Genomic DNA, 19724 nt, shown 5'->3' with positions numbered 1-19724 from the left:
CCTGTGAATGTTTGTAAATTCCTGTAAAACATGCACTGTTGGTGGGCCTTGAGGACAGGGCTGGAGAGCAATACCAGTTGCCTGGCAGTCTTCCTAATATGGTGTCTCGAATACTTTTAGCCATAGACCCTGAACAAGCATGCAGCAGATCAGGTACTCTGACTTAGCTGACTTTTACTGGATTAGCCATATGCTTGTTCCAGGGTTTTGACTAAGGCACTACTTATGTCAGAAGATCAACAAGGCTGCCAGGCAACTGGCATTGTTTACAAGGAAATAAAAATGGCAACCTCCATATCCCTCTCACCTCTAGTTCCCTTTAAAGTACAGCTGAAGTGAGAGGTATATGGAGGCTGCCATATTTATTTCCTTTTACGCAATACTAGTTGCTGGGCAGCCCTGCTGATCTATGTGGCTGCAGTAGTGTCTGAATCACACCAGAAACAAGCATGCAGCTAATCTCGTCAGAACTGACACTAATGTCAGAAACGCCTGATCTGCTGCATGCTTGTTCAGTGTCTGTGGCTGAAAGTATTAGTGGCAGAGGATTAGCAGGATAACAAGGCAACATGTATTCCTTAAAAGGAAATAAATATGGCAGCCTCCATATCACGCTCACTTCAGTTGTCCTTTAAATCCCACCTAACACTTTCCCCAACCCAAAAAATGTGGCCTTACCCACTATGTAAAAAGCTTTGCAGTAACGTACCCCATACCCAGACCTCCCGAGAATTCTGTATTTTTATTGGTCCATAATATTAGCCTTGGGCACTCAAATTACCACAGAACCAAAATCATCAAAATATCACTGAGCTGAGGAATTTCAAAGAAAGAAAACAAAAACAAGTTTCTAATACTTCAGCAGCAGCCATATAATAAATACATATGGCTTCAAATATTTAACTATCACAGAATTTTTTTTTAACTTCATTCAACGGTATCCTTTTTTAAAACTTGAGTAAAACGCTGAAGAGTTGGGACATCCATTTATATTTTAATAGCCCTCTAACTGGAAAAAAAAAAAAACCCTTCACGCTTCCTGTTTCTTATGACGCCACAGGAAGTGTTCCAATGACGCAACAGGAAATGATGCAATCACTTCGATGAAGATAATGAAGGGTACATTAAAAAAAAAAAAAAAAAAAAAAAAAAAAAACCACACCCCAAACCATCTCCATTCCAATAATAATAAAAACAGATTTTCAAACACGCCACACTTTAAATCAAAATTAAAAAAAAAGTGGCGTCAGCTTGGGCCAGCTGAAGCTAGCTGCTGAATGTCGATTACGCCTTCAAAGGCAGGCTGGTCCACTAGCATAGTTATGTATCCATTTTCTTTAATAATGATCATTTCTTACAATGAGCCTGCAGAATGAACCCGGCTTGTTAAAGTGGACCTGAACTCTTGCACAGGACACAAGGAAAACATAACAGAAATACACCCTATATGCATTTTAGGTGTTTAGCCTGTGTAATTCCCCTCATTTGTGTCTAATCACTAGTTGTAATTTGATCTCCCCCTGTGTCACATGACTTCCTATAGCAGATAAGCCCATTTGAAAGCACAGGCTGTAAACTATATATATGTCTGCTTCCATGAATCAGGAAGTAGAAACTGTGCAGATTTATTCTAAGATTTGTATCAGCCGTAACAAAGAAATGTTTTTTGTTTAAAGGTTATTATGCTGATGTGTATCTTTTAGAGCAGACAAGAGTTCAGGTCCACTTTAATCTGTTCGTGGGTTGTAAAAGTTGTGTGCAGTCCACGGTGGACACCATTTCAAGTGGTATTAAACTCTTAAAAAAAAAAAAAAAAGGAAATAAAAAAAAAAAAAAAAAACTGCATTGCGCTAAAGTAATATCAATAAGACTCTGCCTTATAATCATTTTTTAATTGTTCAAGTGTATAAAACATTTTACACTGCTTATTTCTTGCTATTGCCGCTGTCATCTTTAAAGGGACTCCGAGCGCCTAAATCATTTGATTTCAATTTAAAAATCGCGGCTGCCATCTTGGCGATGTTATAACTTCCGGGTCACCCCTGTCTTCTCTGTTAGAGAAGTGCATCACTGAATGAAGCAGGAAGAGGAAGTGACACGCATGGCCATTGCAAGAGGCTCCTCCAGAGGAGTCACAGCACGACTTTGTTGGAAGTCGTCTGGCTCAAGGTGCGTACACACGTCGGATTTTTCCAAACGACCGGTCGTTTGGACGTCTGAACCACTGGTCATCTGGACCTCAAATCGGGCGTGTGTACAAACGGTTGTTCAGCTGATAAGACTGGTTTTGACGGATCTGCTTGGCATGCTCGTGAGAGGTTCTCGGAGTCCCGTTAATTATATTAATGATAAGATATAATGACTGTCACTGCAGAGAGGAAGGAGCATCAAGCAGGGCCTCCTGATAAAATCTTTCCAGGAGTCAGTAGGAATGGCCCGGCCCTGCTTTGTAGTTTGAAAACACCACAAAACCACTTCTTCCTCCCTAAAATTACTGTGATTATATCTCATCAGCTGCACAACTGAGTTAACATCCTACTCCTGTATTGCTGGGCAAAGGCAAGACATAACCTGTGTAAAATGTTTTTTACACTTCAACAATTAAAAAAGAAAAATGATTGTAAGGCAATATTTTACTTTAACCCAATACAGTGTTTTGTTTTTGTGTTTTTTTTCTTTTTAGCGTTGAATACCTCTTTCAGTAGCTGCTCTATTTCTTGTGTTTGTGTCTGAGGTCAACCATAAAGCCCCACTGATGGACAGCTAGTGATGTAATGTACATACCCTAATACTCTTTAAAACGATGCATATTCAATGGTCCAGAAGGAGTGGAAAGTAAAATGATGAGAGAGTCTATATCTCGCAGTCTATCTACCTGAACACTTGCAAATTATTTTCAAATAGTTACACGATCGCTGGAATCCAGTTTAGAAAATGGTTAAAGTGAATTTCCACTTATTCCAGCATCTTACCTACGGCAGTTTTCCTTCTTTCAAGCAAATATCGGCCATTTCAGCCTTTGGAACAGCCTCTCAGTGTAAAACTGATGGGTTCCGGGTAGGCAAGAAGAGATGTAAGATCTCAAGCTCTACAGAGCCTACGGACCATGCAGGAATACTTGGGAGTTTATATTCTTAAGTCCAACTGAGCCCAAAATAAAACAAGGCAAATTCTGAAAAAAAATGATGTCGATTTGTGTCAGTTTTAAGTACTACCTTTGGGGGGAAAATGTAAATGGAACAATCCTTGATATACAGTAGTTGTGCAACTATCCATACAGGCTTAAAGGGGAACTGAAGAGAGAGGTATATGGAGGCTGTCATGTTTATTTCCTTTTAATCAATACCAGTTGCCTGGCAGCCCTGCTGGTCTATTTCTCTGCAGTAGTATCTGATTAAAACCAGAAACAAGCATGCAGCTAGTCTTGTCAGATCAGACTTATAAGTCTGAACCACTGAAACACCTGATCTGCTGCATGCTTGTTCAGGGGCTATGGCTAATAGTATTAGAGGCAGAGGATCAGCAGGGCTGCCAGGCAACTGGTATTGTCTAAAAGGAAATAAACATGACAGCCTCCATATACCTCTCTCTTCAGTTCCCCTTTAAAGAGGAACTGTAATCAGGATAGAACTTCATCCCAATCATTAGCTGATAGCCCCTTTCCCACGAGAAATCTTTACCTTTTCTCAAACAGATCATATGGGGGTGGGGTTGTCTGCATGGCTGATATTGTGGTGAAACCCCTCCCACGGTGTGATGTCAGGGCCATGGCCATTTCCTGTCTGTGAACCTCACTGTATTGTGTAAAAAATAGCTTTTTTTTCCCCCAAATGCCAAGCTACCTTTCTTTTTGTCTACCAGTAGTGAAGACTGAAGAGGATGACCTGCAGGCTTAAGTCGAGTTAATCATGAATGGATTACACAGAAAATAAATTTCATTACTTGATCTATATTTTAGTTTCTAATTTCTCACTTTGCAATGTCTTGACCCCCCCTCCCCCCTCCCCAAACAGCTTTCAGTACAGTTCCTCTTTAATGCTGGGTACACACTATGTTTTTCGTGCCATTCTCCGACCTGATCATTTTTGCGGCATGATTCTGCACTCGGGATTCTCTTATCTTCATATTTTTTTTCTATCTTTTTCCATTCACCCGAGCGCGGAAACGATCGGGAGCAATATCGGACATGACGGATTTTATCTATCCAATCCATCTATCGCACGGAACATCGTACCGTGTGTACTCCGCATAAGACCTGTTTTTATTTCGGTTAGCAAAGTCCCACCTCCTCATACACATGGCTTCTGCTGTAATCTGGGGAATTATGGGAAATGTGTACTGGCATGTATTATTCTTCCTGCTGTGTCTGTCACATGGGCACACATGACCAGCCCCACTCAGCAGCTGGTTCCAGAAAGAACAGGCAGCAAGTTGGGAAGTATATTTGCCTCATGAAGTAGGTATTCTGTCCAGCTCTTCTAGGTAATCTTTATATTCACTTATCCTGATGTCTCTCAGAATTTGCCTTGTTAATTTGTGGTCTTTATAGTGAACCCGAGATGGGCAGTGGAGCATACCTCTGGTTTCCTCCAGCTGAATCACTCCCACACTGTCCTCCTCCCCAGTCTGAATCTTCAGCAATTCACCCTAGAAAGTCCTCCGGTCTGGGGCATGCCGCGCTCCCCCCCCCCCAGACCAGGGTTGGAGAAAGTCCCAGGTATGTATATTTTTTTTTCTCCACTGCCCATCTCAGATACACTTTGAAGCCGAAACTTGGGTACAAAAATCACATACTTAGGAGGAAAGCCTCTGGATAATATTGAGGCTTCCCATGGAATCCTCCAGTCCCAGGCTGCTGCTGCTTACATGTGCGCGGCTGTACGGCGCCTGTGCGGGTTACTGCCACACCTGCACAGTATGCCAGAGCCGCTCAAGCACAGGAGTACGGCCGTGCATGTGCCAGGAGATCAGCTGGAGGGTCCTGGGCAGAGGACAGCGTGTAGGAACTCTGGAGGAACCAGAAGCTTCCCTTTCCTTAGGTAATTCTGCGTTGTAAACAGAGGCGCCAAAAGTATAAAATAGACTAAAATAATTAAAAATGCTTGGAAGGCAGTGGTGGACTTACCTCCTATAAGCAGATAAACACTGTCAATTTCAGCAGACATACATTTATTGGTATACTCCATAAAGTGCTGCAACACGTTTCACGGGTATAGGCCTGCTTCTTCTGCACCTGGTGCATCCCTGACGTACAACTGTTGTGCACGCCCTTTTTTTAATTGCCTTAAGAAGCAGAACTATACCCGTGAAACGCGTTGCAGCACTTTATGGAGTATACCAATAAATATATGTCTGTTGAAATTTACAGTTTGTGTGTCTGCTCATAGGAGGCAAGTCCACCACTGCCTTCCAAGCATTTTTAATTATTTTAGTATATTTTACAGAGAGCCACTTCTTAATCCTGAGTGGGGACAGCTCAAATCTCCTCACCTGCCTATACATTGGTTGTCTAGGAGGTAATCCTGGTTTGAGAGTATAATTTTGTACTCTTTAATCATCATCATCCATTTTCCAGTACATACTATACTATATTGGGCTCTTTGTGTCACTTCTTTTGTGTTTCCTTAGGTTAGTTCTCTTTAATACTGAATATGGTGCACAGTTGCCATGGATACAAGGAAACAACAATTTAGTCTTTAGTGAAAAAACCCAATGCAGCACAGCTGACTCCAACCCTAACAGAACAAACAAGATCACGTCACAAAATGACTCGTGTAGCGCCAGAGCACCTCCCACCAATTTATTTCACGAAGGTGGAATCACACTTTAATCACCTCCCAGAATTCTCAGCGAGGTATTGGCAGAATACAGCTCGGTCAGCGACTGAATAACGACTGGAGGGGTTGGGCTGTTCCTTCTGAACAGCCACCAGAAGTGAAGACTGAAAGGACCATATATACATCTGGCAAAAAAACAGCAAACCGCTAAACACAAAAAACGAAACTAGAATCGTATTTATAAACAAATGTAAAAATAAGAATCGATCCATCCTCGGACCGTGTCATAAAAAAATAAGGACGTACTATTTTACCTCTTTCACTAACAAGAGAGGCAGCAGCAAGGAATTGTAAAGGTAAGAGAGCTGCTGGCCCCGTCAGGCAATGAAAGGTCCTTCCCGGAGGCGGGTTAGTAATCCTGGGATTGGTAGCCCTGTGTGCCGGCCTCGTAAGCATCCATGGGAGGCTGCTGGTAGCCGGTCGAAGGGTCTAGGTCCTCATTGCTGGCGTAAGGTGGATAAGGAGGCCCTTGGTCTTGGCTCGGGTCCATGTAGTCCTGAGAGAAGAGCGCTGAGTCGGAGCCCAGGGTGTAGCGTTGGTATGCCAGAACAGCTTGCCCAGCCTTGGGTCAATGATGGAGGGGTCGTGAAGGGTTAAGATACAGGAGTTGGGTTAAGGTATGGGCCAATAAAAAGTGAGAAACATGAAAAGGAGGGAGGGGGGGAAAGAAAGACAGACAACCGTCACCATGGTTAGTAGTTGTTAAAAGCAGATTGTAGGATCCCTCCCTTTGACCTGACCAGGTTACAAACGCTTGTATGTGAACTGACACAAAGATTATACCTGACACATTAACCAACAGCCAGGCTTATTGGTACACCTTGACATTTAAAAGGACCACTTCAGAAAAAAAAACCCCAGCAGTTAAAAATCTGACAGAAATGACATGTTTTGGACTAGTGCATCTCCTCACGGCAGATTCTCAGCATTTCCTGAATGGCAGTTTCTAAGTCTAACTGACAAAATAGTGTGCAAGAAAGTAGGTGGGCTGGCTGGTGTCTTGTTATTATGGCATTTAAACTGCCATTGAGGAAATGCTTTAAAAAAAAAAAAAAAACAAAGAAAACCCCTGAGAATCCCCCCATGAGGAGATGGACTATTCGGTTCTATCAGATTTTCAATGCTTACTTTTTCACTGGCGTGGTCCTTTAAAACTATTTTTAGACCAATTAGACATTTAAAGAGGCACTGAAGCAAAAAAAAAAAAAAAAAAAAAAAAATGATAATGATTTGTATGTCTAGGACAGCTAAGAAATAAAACATTAGGAGCAGAGGCATAAGTCTAATATAGTTTCCAGTACAGGAAGAGTTAAACTCCACTTAATGCAAAAAAGCCATCGAGCTCCATAACTTTCAAAGTCACAGAGAGCTCTGTCCTCTGAAGCTTGTTATCTCAACTATCAGTCACTGTATTTTCTTTTTCTCTGCAGAGAAGGGTTCAAAAGTTCAGTAGGCTGCTCTGTAAAATCATTTAGAATGCGGAGTAGTGTGTAAACTGCAAATATTAGAGAATGATGCAAGGTTTAAAAAAACAAAAACAAAAACGATAGAACGGAAAATAAAGATATGCAAATATTTTCTTTGCTACTGATGTTCTAGTAATTATCCGTACTAAACATACAATTCATTATAACATTTTTTTTCACTTCAGTGTCTCTTTAAACAAAACTATTCCTATATGGATATACGAGGGTAAACAAAAAAGTAACAGCTATTTGAAGAAGAACTATGGTGTGAGGCCAATGGGTAGAAACCAACAAACAAGTGTCTCGGAGGTTTCCGCGTAAGCCAAATCGCGCACACCGGACAAAAAGAACCGTCTTCAAAGAAATGAAGAAGATACAGGGGAGATTAAAGGAGCTCTGAATCTGCAGAGGGACAATGTGGAGAAGCGATAGATTTGTTCTGTTCATATTCTTAAACCTTCTCGCAAATAAAAGGTGGCCATACTTCTATAGACTTGGCGGCCGATCGACCATCCGCTTCGAGGATTACTGAATCGGATAAAAATCTGTGCCACCAAAAGCATTCCCAATCGATGATGTGACCAATTTCGGGATGAAATTGGTCGCATGTATCGAATGGTCATGCATCAAAATGTTGGGTCATCAAGGTCGATCGGGTGTACGGCGGTAATGGCAAGTGACATCGGGATGAGTGACGAACATGATGAAACCCCCGACGCTGTCTTCCCTAGTGTTTTAAACAGCTCCGCCCCTCCCTTCTCCCCCCCCCCCCCCCAGCAACACACCCACCCATCCACATATACAGTTGCAAACACGTGGGTTGCATGTATGCGGATTATGGACGGAGCCTGGAGCCAGCGGTGGACACAGAAGGGTAAAGTACACAGCATGGGGCGGGCACATTTTGAATCTAGGAGGGGGGGGGGCAGCGTGTGGCCAAGGCTGATTACTGATCGATTTCAGCCTGCGGTTTATGTGCAGCCGACAGATCTCTCGCTTATTTGATTAGAGAGAAATTTGTCTTTTGGCCTAATCTGCCCATCATCACTAGGTGTATGGCCACCTTTTCTGATTCTGATTAAAGGCTATTTAGCATTCACTTTTTCATTTTCCCTCGTATAATGCTGCTCAATCTAAAGGTGCGTACACACGCACTACGGCCGCCAACGACGGGTCCGTCAGACCCTCCCGCTGGGCGGACTTTCAGGCGACAGTAGCGCGTGTGTACGCGCTGTTGGCAGACTGATAAGGCTGTTTCACGGATCGCTCAGAAACAGCCTTATCAGTCCGCTGACAGCGCGTACACACGCGCTACTGTCACCTGAAAGTCCGCCCAGCGGGAGGGTCTGACGGACCAGTTGTTGGCGGCCGTAGTGCGTGTGTACGCACCTTAAAGAGGCAAAAGCAAAAAATAAAAAAATCCCCAAAAAACAATGCATCTAAAGCAGTCGCGGGTTTGTTCATTAATATTTATTAACATACACCTGGCTGGCGATTAAACACTTGCAGTCCAGTGGCAAAAACAGGTAAACATTTTCTTGTAACCAAAGTTAAATAACTCCCTCTGTAAGTAGTATAACACATTAGTAAACAACAGTCTTCAAATCTCATACATAGGCACTGCTATGAGAACTTTGGTAAACTTTAGCCTAGTACACACCTTCAATTTTGATTGGCCAATCACTGACCGATTTTTCCACCTTCATGTAGTATGAGAGTTTTTCTACACAATTTGCTCATACTAGTCAATATCTGTTGAGACTCATACTAAAACAGGTAGTAAAACTGGCCAATCATTGGCCTATCAATACTGAGGGCGTGTACCATGGTTTAGGCATGCAAGATTGGCAGCTTTACAGACTTGGCATTTGAGTGGATGCTGCAGAGGAAGGGGCGGGGCTTGTTCACACACATAAGATTCCGACACAACTCTCAATAAATTTCCTTGAAAGGACATCTACCAGTAATACTGTAACAAAAAAAGAAGAAATATTTAAAGGGAACCGGAGGTGATAGACTTATGGAGGCTGCCATATTTATTTCCTTTTAAACAATTCTCATTGCCTGGCTGTCCTGCTGATCCACTGCCATTGTTTTAGCCATAGCCCCTGAACAAGCATGCAGATCAGATGTTTCTAACAAAAATCTGACAAGATTAGCCGTATGCTTGTTTCAGGTTTGTGATTTAGACCCTACTGGCCAGAAAGATCAGCAGGACTGCCAGGCAACTGGTATTGTTGAAAAGACAAATATGGCAGCCTCTCTGTTTTACCTCGGGTTCCTTTTAATTTTTTTTCAGACATTTTTAGGGGTTTCGTACAAGAAATCCCTATGCCACACCCCAACCCACCAAATAGCTATGTGCATTGATCCAGAATCTAAAGTTCTTCTGTCTACCAACCATACCCCATTTTACAGGTCACGTGACATGCATTGGGAGCAGGCGGTATGCAAAAGGGTGTGGTTGCCAGGGAGAACAGAGGAGACATGACAAAGCATTGAACAGGTATACACACTCCTCTGCTGGGTGTGTGTTGTGTACCACCCCTACCCACCAAATAGCTTTGTGCATAGATACAGAATCCACAGTTCCCCTGCCTACCATCCCCACCCCATGCTGCAGATCATGTGACGTGCATTGAGAGCCGGCGGTATGCAACAGATTTTGACTGCCAGGAAGAAAAGAGGATCCCAAACTAAACGTCGAACAGGTATACATTACACTGCTCCAGCTGGGCCACTCTGTAGTGTGTGTGAGAACCATTCTATAAGCATTGGCACATGTTCTATGGCTTTCTATACACCTCTCCGCCGTATGTGTGTTGTGTACCACCCCCACCCACCAAATAGCTTTGTGCATAGGTCCAGAATCCAAAGCTCCCCTGCCTACCAACCTACCCCACCCCATGCTGCAGATCACGTGACATGCATTGGGAGCAGGCGGTATACAAAAGGGGGTGGCTGCCAGGTAGAACCAAGAGACCCAACGAAGCATTGAGCAGGTAAACATTACACTGCTGGGCTACTCTGTAGTGTGTTTGTGTCAGAGAACCATTTTATAAGCATTGGCTAACCTACTAGTTACCTACACTAGCTAACCACCCCCACCCACCAAATCGCTATGTGCATAGTTCCAGAATCCACAGTTCCCCTGCCTACCAACACATGTCACGTGACATGCATTGGGAGCAGACGGTATACAACAGATTGTGGCCTAACTGAGACCTGGTGAAACGTTGAGCAGGTAAACTTTACACACGCGTTTGTGCGTGAACCCTTCTACAAAATATTGGCACATGTTCTATGGCTTTCTATAGGAAGAGAATCGCCCAGCCAGGAACAGGAAATAACAGTCGCCTCTCATGGGGTTATAGAGCTCTACTCAACTGGAATCTCCGCTAGGAAGTGACCACCCCTCTGACACAACATTGCTGGACGGTGATGACATGAATGGGACATGGTGCTATTGGTAACCCTCTGCATTTCCCTGCAGCCAACACACTCTAAACAGAACAGAAGTATTTGAGTTGTAAAGAAACACCACAACTTGCCAACTGCGACAAAATAAGAGAGCATGAGAAGAATCTCTGTGTGTGAGCAAGTCTGAAGGCACTAAGCACATAGAAACACAAACAAACAGGTCATAAAACAGTGAAGTGCGTAGGACAGAACAGCTTAAGGCACCGTGAATAGTGTGTTAGTTCATATGTTAGGGGAAGGGCTGAGGGTTAGGAGGGAAAAGTCTGCTGTATTCCTCCTGGAAAGAAATCTCCTTCAGATGCTGGAGTCTCGTTATAGCTAGGAAGGCCTGTGGAAGGGATAAAATTATAGAAATGTGAGGTCCCTCTTGATGGCATCTCAGGAGGCTTCCGCTTGTAGCAACACAAGAAAGCCCAGCGGTAGATATGAGCAACGGATCAAAATTAAAGTTGGTCAATGGGATGTTCTTTTTTGGCTTACACACAGATGTAACCTGCTTAGTGGTAAACACGAGTCAAGCTTGGGATGGAAATCAGCAGTTCAGAGCGTTAACCCCGAGCGTGACTCGTGGTAGCTGCCAGGAGGTATGGAGAGACAGTGCAGCATGGCAGCGTTTCAACTCACCCCCCCCCCCCCCCCCCCCCGGCAGCCATTCTTCTTCCAGTCCATAGAGGTTCTTGATCATCCCTCTGGTGAGATTGCAATCTGTTGTCATGACAACAGGCAGCTATCTTACTATAGGGGCAGTGTGCAACCCAGTGGACGGAGGGAGAACTGCAGCACTGGATCCAGGGGAGGTGAGTAATGTGCTAGGCTGCTGCAGATCTCTCTAGCGGCATGATTTTTTCCTGCTTTTAGGGACTAAAAGCATGAGAAAAAAATTGTATCACTTTTAGACCGTAAAATCTGGAAGTAATAATGCCAGGGAGGTTAAAGGAAGACCTGACCCAAAGCAAAACTGCCTAAGGTAAGCACAGAGGTTTGTTCATGCTGGATCCACATACCTGTGGAGTGCCGTCTGTCGTCTCTCCAATTCCCGCTAGTCCCCATAATTACTCATGAAAAATGTTTTACTATTGTCAAAAGTCAAATTTTAAAACAGGAAGAGGTGGGCTTGCTGTAATGTTTCCTCCTATTATCCCTGCCATTCCCTCTTCCCCACCCCTTAAAGGACCACTATCTTGAAAAATTGTAAAATACATGTAAACCTATACAAATAAAAAGTATGTTTCTCCCACAATAAAATAAGCCATAAATGACAGGTAGTAGAAATCTGACAGGAACGGTCAGGTTTCGGACCAGTCCATCTCCTTAAGGGGGATTTTTAGTATTTTGTTTAGTTTTTACAAAGTAAATCTCTGAAAGGGATGCAAAGATGCTGACTGCCCCACCCCACCACCACCACCTGTGTGCACAGATGGGGTGGTGGGACAGTCAGTTGGACTGAGCAACTGCCATTAACTAAGTGCTTTTGAAAGAAAGAAAATCCTGAGGAACCTCCCCCCCCCCCCCCAATGATAGCCCAAAACCTGTCAGATTTCTACTATGTACTGTATGTAACAGCATCATAGACAATGTATAGCTAATTTTTCTCTGGGAGAAATGTACGTTAGTTGTATGTGGTTATATGCACTTAACATTTTTACTATAGTGGTCCTTTAAGAGGAGTGGTTACAGGGATGGGGGAACAAGGAGAGGAATGTGTATCCAGTATGAACCTGACAATTTCCTCCGTTTTCCCGCACGCCAATTCAATCCGAAATCAATTTGCTGCTTGTGGTTGGGGGCCTTTCAGAAATCAAATCTGCAGCATTTTTCTGTAGATCGGATCCGAATGGCAGAGGCATCCGGAAGTGCATTAGCACCTGTGCTGTGTCCGTTTGGGTGACTGACCAGGCACGGCAATTGCGTCACGTGGAAACATGGCCCAACCCTGTATATTTAGGTTGCTTTGACTCGGGCCAGGTTTACTCGTGAATTGTATACAGCCTGGAACAGGGACCGCCAAAATATACAGGACTTGCATTTGATTGGTCGATTTCACGCTGCAAACTTTTTATAAATGTCGGAGCATCTCATCCTCAATCTCTAGGCAGAACAGAGTTACAGATTGCCCAGCAAGCTTATGGTTAACCAGATCTCCTAGGAGTATGTCAGGGGCTACACAGGACCAGAAAGCCCTTTTACTAAAAGGTTATGCAAAACATAAGGCTGGCTTCTTAAAATAGAAGGTATTTGCGATTATTGATCTAAGAGTGAGCATATGATGTTTCCCACAATGCATCACTGCTGAGTATGCAAATCATCAATTGTTGTCCCTGTAAGCTAACCGTGTCAGCTTGTTAGTATTACAGAGCCACAATGATCCAACATGTATACAGATTGTTTCGGGTTGGCTGATCCTCATCAGCGCATGGCATGGATTAGTGTGGCTCTATGGGGTAGGACTTGAAACACCCAGGGTACCCAGCAAGCTCATGGTGAACCAGAGTTTAGCTTACAGGTACAACAAATGAGGATTTGCATATTCAGCAGTGGTGCATTAAGGGTTACCTTATATGTTCTCTCCAATCTGAATAATTGCAAATACCTTCTGTTATAAGGAGGCAAGATTTAGTTTTGCATAGTCAGAACACAGAGATTGATAGCACCCGTAGATTACAGAAGCAAGGCCTGGGATAGTAACCTACAGTAATGTTGGGTTGGGTCTGAGAGTCTATTGCAGTGCACGATACTCCTGAAGGTTTAATGGCATTTTGGGCTATTTTAAAACGGAACTTCTTAGAATAGAAACATGGGATCTGCCGCTGCTGAATGAAGTTTAAAGTTGCAAGCGTCAAGGTTTTCCAGGCTGGTTCCTATGGACGGTAGAGTCTAAAACAGCGCTGGGCAAACTACGGCCCGCGGGCCAGATCAGGCCCACCTGTGCTGCTTCTACGGCCCTCTGATAGGAGTCCGGATTCCCCTCCCTCCGTGAAAAGTTGCGAGTGGGATTTGAAACTCACCTCACTCACCAATGTCCCGCATTGCGTCTCCATGGCGACAGGACGTCGCATGGCGTGACGTCAGAAAGCGCCAGAGTGTAATACACTGGCACGTCCTGACGTCACATCATGTGATGTGATTCCATGGAGATGCGACGCGGGACATTAGTGAGCGAGGTCACAGGAATTCATATGTATGTTGATGTACTGTTCTAAAGATTTGAATTGTATGGATATAATAATGATGAGGTGAGCTTTCCTCAGTAATCATCTGGGGTAGACACCGTAGGTGAATTTCCCGTTTGAAACTGTATACTATGGTTGATGTTAACTTATTAATGGTCATGTGGTCCGGCTGGATCAGGTGACTTCCTGTAGGTGGGGTATAAGGGTGTCATGTGTGCTGGGTGTGGCACACCTGAGGAAGGGAGTAGCCCGAAACATATAGTGCGCTCTGCAACTGTATGAAACCAATAGCCTTCCTGTATGCGGTCTCCAATTTGTTCCAGGAAGATGGTACTTCACCTGCGTGAAGGTAAATATCGTTGCGTGCTACAGGCACTACTGCGCCTTTGCCCATCCATCGGTGGATTTTCAGGGGGAGCCGGAGCTGGATTGGGGCTACACAGGAGGATGGGGGAAGCCTCATTAGGATCCATAGGCTTCCCCCTCCTGTGGCAAGTACCCCCCAGGAGCTCTTTTTTCTTCTCTAAGTGAGGAAACTCACTTCAAGTTAGATACTTGCGTACTGAGAGGAAAGGCTCTGGATACCATACATAAAGCATTCCCGAACCTCTCTCCATCCCCTCATTCCAACGTTTGTCAACCCCCCCCCCCTTTTCAAATTCACACCCGGCTGTGTTTTCAGTGCTCATCCTGCAGGCTTTGGAAGTAGTCAGGTTCCTGAGTACTTACAAAGACGAGCGGCTCCGTACTGTGCACACGCGAGCGAGCATGCGTAGTATAGAGCCGCTCGCCTTCTGAGGTACTCCCCGAATCCTGCCAGAGGAGGCCTCCTGCACAAGGAGAGCTGAAGAGGTATCTGACCTACAGGTCTAATATCTTTACTGGGGGTGGGTGACTCTTCATGGAAAGAGGGAAGGGAGGAATTTTAGGAATGTGGTCTGCAGCTTGCGGCCACACCAAGTTTGCCCAGCCCTGGTTCAGGGCAGCTAGAGTTAATAGTTTGCAAGCAGCTCAACAATGGACACCGTCACCGAGCTTGCCAGAAAGGATGCTTCCTACTTTATGGTCCACCTGTCAGTGAAGGCCCATACACACGGGGTACAGCCGTCGCCGCAGCCACGTGGCATGCGCGTGTAGCGGCGACAGGTCTCCCCGTGTGTATAACGCTCGCGCCCCGAACCGTCGCCCCGCCGATTGACATGTTCAATCGTCGGCTACAGCTCTCGCCGCGACTTCGCCAGAACTGTCGCTAGTACCGCGTGAGTACGCGGGTTAGTGACAGGAGACCTACGCGAGTGAATGGAGCATCCGGCCGGGGGATGCTCCATTCACAAACAGCTTCCGCCGCGTCTCTGCCTTTCTGGCGAGACGTGTGGACAGCTGTCGCCGGCAGGGAGCTGTCGCTCCCTGTTCGCGTGCGCGCATGCTACGGGGGACAATTGTCAACCATTAGTATGTAGCTTTACAGCTCAGCTGTTCTCCAAGATGCATAAGCCAACATATGGAGACAACCTCAAAGCTTGCACATTTGGAAAATGTGCGTTTTCTAACAGACATCGTACAGGGCCCACAACATGTCCAGTCTTCTTTGAGGAACACTAGTTGCCAAACTCTCTGTAGCTTACTGACTACAGATGGTCAAGTGGAGGTGCTAGTCTACTTTATGGGACCAAGCAGGAAACCTCAAAGAATAGTTCTACAATCACAGGACTCTCTACAGCACAAAGCATTGTGATTGGTTGAATAGTGTGGGCGTAGTTTAATACAACCTATCTGATCGCCTGGTGTAGCACGTAGCCAATTCGGCTCGCTTCTACCTGGCTTCCATAGACTGTAAAATTAGAGCTCGCTCCAGAAGATGTTCACGGTCTCATATATGAGCGCATGTTAGCTATGGTAGAAGATTATATGGCTCAATTTACCCGAACTTGGACCTACCTGGGTTGACCACACAGATAATGTGGGTTTTTCCTACCTTATGTTCCTCTAAATTCTGTAAGGTTATTTCTTATTGTGCCTAGTCCCTTTTTACTTCTAGCTCTGCTACATACATAGTAGATATGTTGAGTGCTATTCCCTAAGATGTATACTCGTCCTATGATGGACATTTTCTCTTGTATGTGAATTTTAATATGCCTTATGTTCTAAACTCAAATGCTTGCGGCTTCTATTACTATTCATTTTGTGTAGTTCATGTGTTATCAAAAAATCTTTTTGAAACTAAATACAACCTTTCTGAAACCTAGCAGTTCGAGGGGCCGTCTACCCAATCACATAAGCAGAATTTTCCTATGAAGTTTCCTGGTGGGTCCCCTAAACTAGACTACCACCCAAAAACATTGGAATTTGCACTTCCTGGTGAGTCACACTAGCCCAGGGGTGGGCAAACTTTTCTTGGAATGTGGCCTGCAACTTCAGCGTCTCCCTACCTCCAGAAATGAGCGCGTGTAGAAAGATTGGGTGGTACCTCACCCAATCACACTTTCCAGTGGCGATCTCCAAGGCGACGGCTGCATCATGTGACACGCTGGTACGTACTGACGGCAGGTCACATGATGCCGCCGTTGTCATGGAGATCAGCGCTGTTGCTTCTCTTGTATGTGCAATGCATGTATTTTTGAAAGGACGGTGGGAGGGGGAAGGAGAGAGGAGCGGAATCCCACCCTCTATTGCCAGGCTGGCTTCATAGCAGCCCGCTGTTAGCCCAGGCTTGCACTACCCCTATTCCAGGCTACCTGCATTTGACCCTCTCCAATGATGAGGACATTGCTGATAAGGTTACAGTACAAGAGTTCAGAACACGAGAAGACATCGAGGAAGACATTGGACATTCTACTCACCCAGGTGAAGATGGAGAAGAATGAGAACGCGATGGCTGCGCGAGCTGCGTCTGCTCCTTCGTTCAGCAGGCTCTGTTCCATTTTGGTCACCTGCCACTGGTTGGCCAAAAAGCAGAAGCCGACAAACCAGAAGAAGGCCCACAAGCCTATTGCCAGAAACATCACAATTACTAGGGGTTAAAGCACAACTGACCAGAGGAAAAGCACAGAGATATGGGCATGCTCTCATTCCTCCGGTCCAGTAATCTCTTCTTGAAAAATTGGACATTTGGCGAACATAGAATTTTCAGACAGGAAGATGCAGGCTTGCAGAGATGTTCCCGCCTATCACCCTCCCATTCCCCGCTCCTTCACTCCTCTTAAAGTAACACTGAAACGTGTTACGTGATACTCACCTATGGAGGGGGAAGGCACTGGATCTCCTAGAGCAGGGGTGTCAAACTCAAATACAAATTGGCCTGAAACTGAACACTGGGCCCTAGTCGCGGGCCAACCTCAATGTCTATTGGCCACCTTATGAAGTTCCCTGGTGTCTAATGGCCCCCCTCAAACCACTATACAGTTCCCTGGTGTCTAGTGTACCTCCCCTTTATATATTTCCCTGGTGTTCTAAGGCTTCACCTCCAATATATCTTCCCTGATGGTCTAGAGTGGGCCAAACATAATACAAGTTGGGGAAACCACTTGTGGGCCAAATTTTATGGCTGAGGGCAAGATGTTTGACATGTATGTCCTAGATCTGTCCTGGTCCTCTCTGTGTCCTCATTCCAGTGCTGTCACCCCTGTTGAAGGTTATTTGAACACCTGGTCGAATACGCCTTTGGGGTTCCTCAGAAAGCGTCTGAAGCATTGAGTACATCCAAGGACAGGTGGCTCCGTACTACGCACGTGCAGCATGGAGCCACCAGTCTTCAGAAGCCCTGGGCACGGGAGGGCTTCCGTAGCCTTATGAGGGCTCCCGGAAGCTGCAAATTTGAAAGGAGAACAGTGGTGGAATGAGGACACAGAGAGGAATGGGAAGACTGAGATTTAGAGTCTCCCCTCTTTCTAGGTGAGTATCCCCATAAGCACGTGTGAGTCCTTTGCCGTCCTCCCGCGGTCTGCAGTTCAGCCCCTGTAACTGATCGGGGCTGAACAGCAAGGGACTCATACATTCTTATGGGGCTGGAGGAAGCCCTAGGTAATTATCAATTCTTTAGATTTTTTGATCTCTGGTACACTTTAAAGAGGAGGAAACGGGAAGGCGATAGGCGGGAACAAACGCTGCATGCAATTTCTGTGTCTAGATGCAGCATCATGAGAAAGGTCATGTGGGCACTGCCCATACCGGCACAAAACCATCCACACCACCAACTGAGTGAGGACGGTTAGGTTGTGTGAGCTTTGGTGGTAGCTGGAGCAAGCACAGAGCCCAAAGCCCCGCAGCTGAAGGCACTGCAGTTAGTTCCGCACAATTTCACAGAAACCAATGGTGCTGACTTTGCCAGTTAATAGTAAAGCCCACCTACATACAACAAGTATTTTAAAGTGGTCTAACACCCAGCATTTCAACTTTGCTTTAAAAGATTGCTTACAGCTTAGAAACTATTATGCCAGTTTTTTTTTATTTTTTTTAGCAGAAATTCACTGAATGGATTAAACATGACATTTTAGTGTTGCATTTAGCTAGAAATCCTCCTCAGTGCTGAGGTTTAGATACAAATGTATCTATTTACAATGTAAATAAACAAACACCTCTCTGGGAGAGCACAGAGGGCTTCCCAGACAGGCTTTTTAGAGGTCTATTTACATTCCAAACAAAGATACATTTGTATCTAAACCTCAGCACCAATGCCGATTTCTAGCTAAATGCAACACTAAAATGTCATGTTTAACCCATTCAGTGAATTTCTGCTAAAAAAAAAAAAAAAAATCTGGCATAATAGTTTCTAAGCTGTAAGAAATCTTTTAAAGCAAAAGTTGAAATGCTGGGTGTTAGACCGCTCTAAAAAGAAAACTTGGAACAACAAACTTCAAAAAGACCTCAAAGAATCTGAGAAAATCAATTAGAATAGAAAAAAAAAATAAAAAATAGGAAAAAGTTTTTTCAAATGCGGTTAAATGACAGATAATTTATCTACCCATCGGCATGGGCGTAGGGCCCGCAGTCGCAGGGGGTCGCCATCGCGACCGGGCCCGGCTTCTGAAGAGGCCAGGGGGGGCCCGGGGGCTGTGTGTTGGAGGACGCGGCGGGTGGTGGCCGAGAGGCACTTACTAATACCGCCTGTCCCCGGCCCGATTATCTTGTCAGTGTCATTATACTTCAAATCACGGCAACTGCAGAATCACAGCCCGTGCACGCTACCCGCACTGAACTTATTAAAAAATGCGGAAGTAACGTCATCGACCAGTGAGCGCAGGCAGCGTGTGCGGGCTGTGATTCTGCAGTTGCCGTGATTTGAAGTATAATGACACTATGACAAGATGATCGCTGGGACACGCGGCGGCGACGGCACCAGGAGGAGACCTAGAAGTGATTTAAATGACCTCGGTGGATGTGCGCGCCGGTGTGTGCGGGAGAGCGGATCAGAGCAGGGAGATGAGCTCAGCAATACTTGCATGTGAGTGGCCGGCATCTTCCAGGAACGCCAGCAGCAGCAGGCAGGTGCAGCTCATATACTAGCAGGACCTTGACACGTTCCCATGCCTATAGCGACTGCATGGAGCAGGATCGGGTTACCTGCGCCTAATGACAAAATAATTTTTCTGCATTGCTTTATCATGTCTCCTTGCGGTTCCTTCCCTCTCAATCCGCTACCTGTCCTGCACTGCAGCTCCCCCTGTCCCGGCCGAGCTGCTGCTGCCTGCATCTCCTTCTGACGCATAACGGAGCAGCCTAAAGTTTATGTTGACACACTTTATTGTAACTGGCTTGTAGCCCCCCCCCCTCTT

The 19724-nt window shown here is 45.2% G+C and overlaps 1 protein-coding gene across 1 annotated transcript in view; it reads right to left on the bottom strand.

Annotated features, from left to right (window-relative positions):
* SYNGR1 (synaptogyrin 1) overlaps positions 1-19724 on the bottom strand; it is a 28863-nt gene that overhangs the window by 1992 nt on the left and 7147 nt on the right. Inside the window, exons 4-5 of the mRNA XM_068254800.1 lie at positions 16794-16939; positions 6092-6399 (exon numbers count right to left, since the gene is read on the bottom strand). Coding sequence (XP_068110901.1) covers positions 6187-6399; positions 16794-16939 — 359 coding nt within the window. The 3' untranslated portion in view covers positions 6092-6186. The remainder of the gene's footprint in view (positions 1-6091; positions 6400-16793; positions 16940-19724) is intronic.

This window comes from Hyperolius riggenbachi, chromosome 9 (genome assembly GCF_040937935.1).
Source record: "Hyperolius riggenbachi isolate aHypRig1 chromosome 9, aHypRig1.pri, whole genome shotgun sequence".
In the NCBI taxonomy this organism is placed as follows: domain Eukaryota; kingdom Metazoa; phylum Chordata; class Amphibia; order Anura; family Hyperoliidae; genus Hyperolius; species Hyperolius riggenbachi.
Note: the sequence above shows the minus strand (reverse complement) of the source record. Positions and strands in the feature narration are given on the sequence as shown.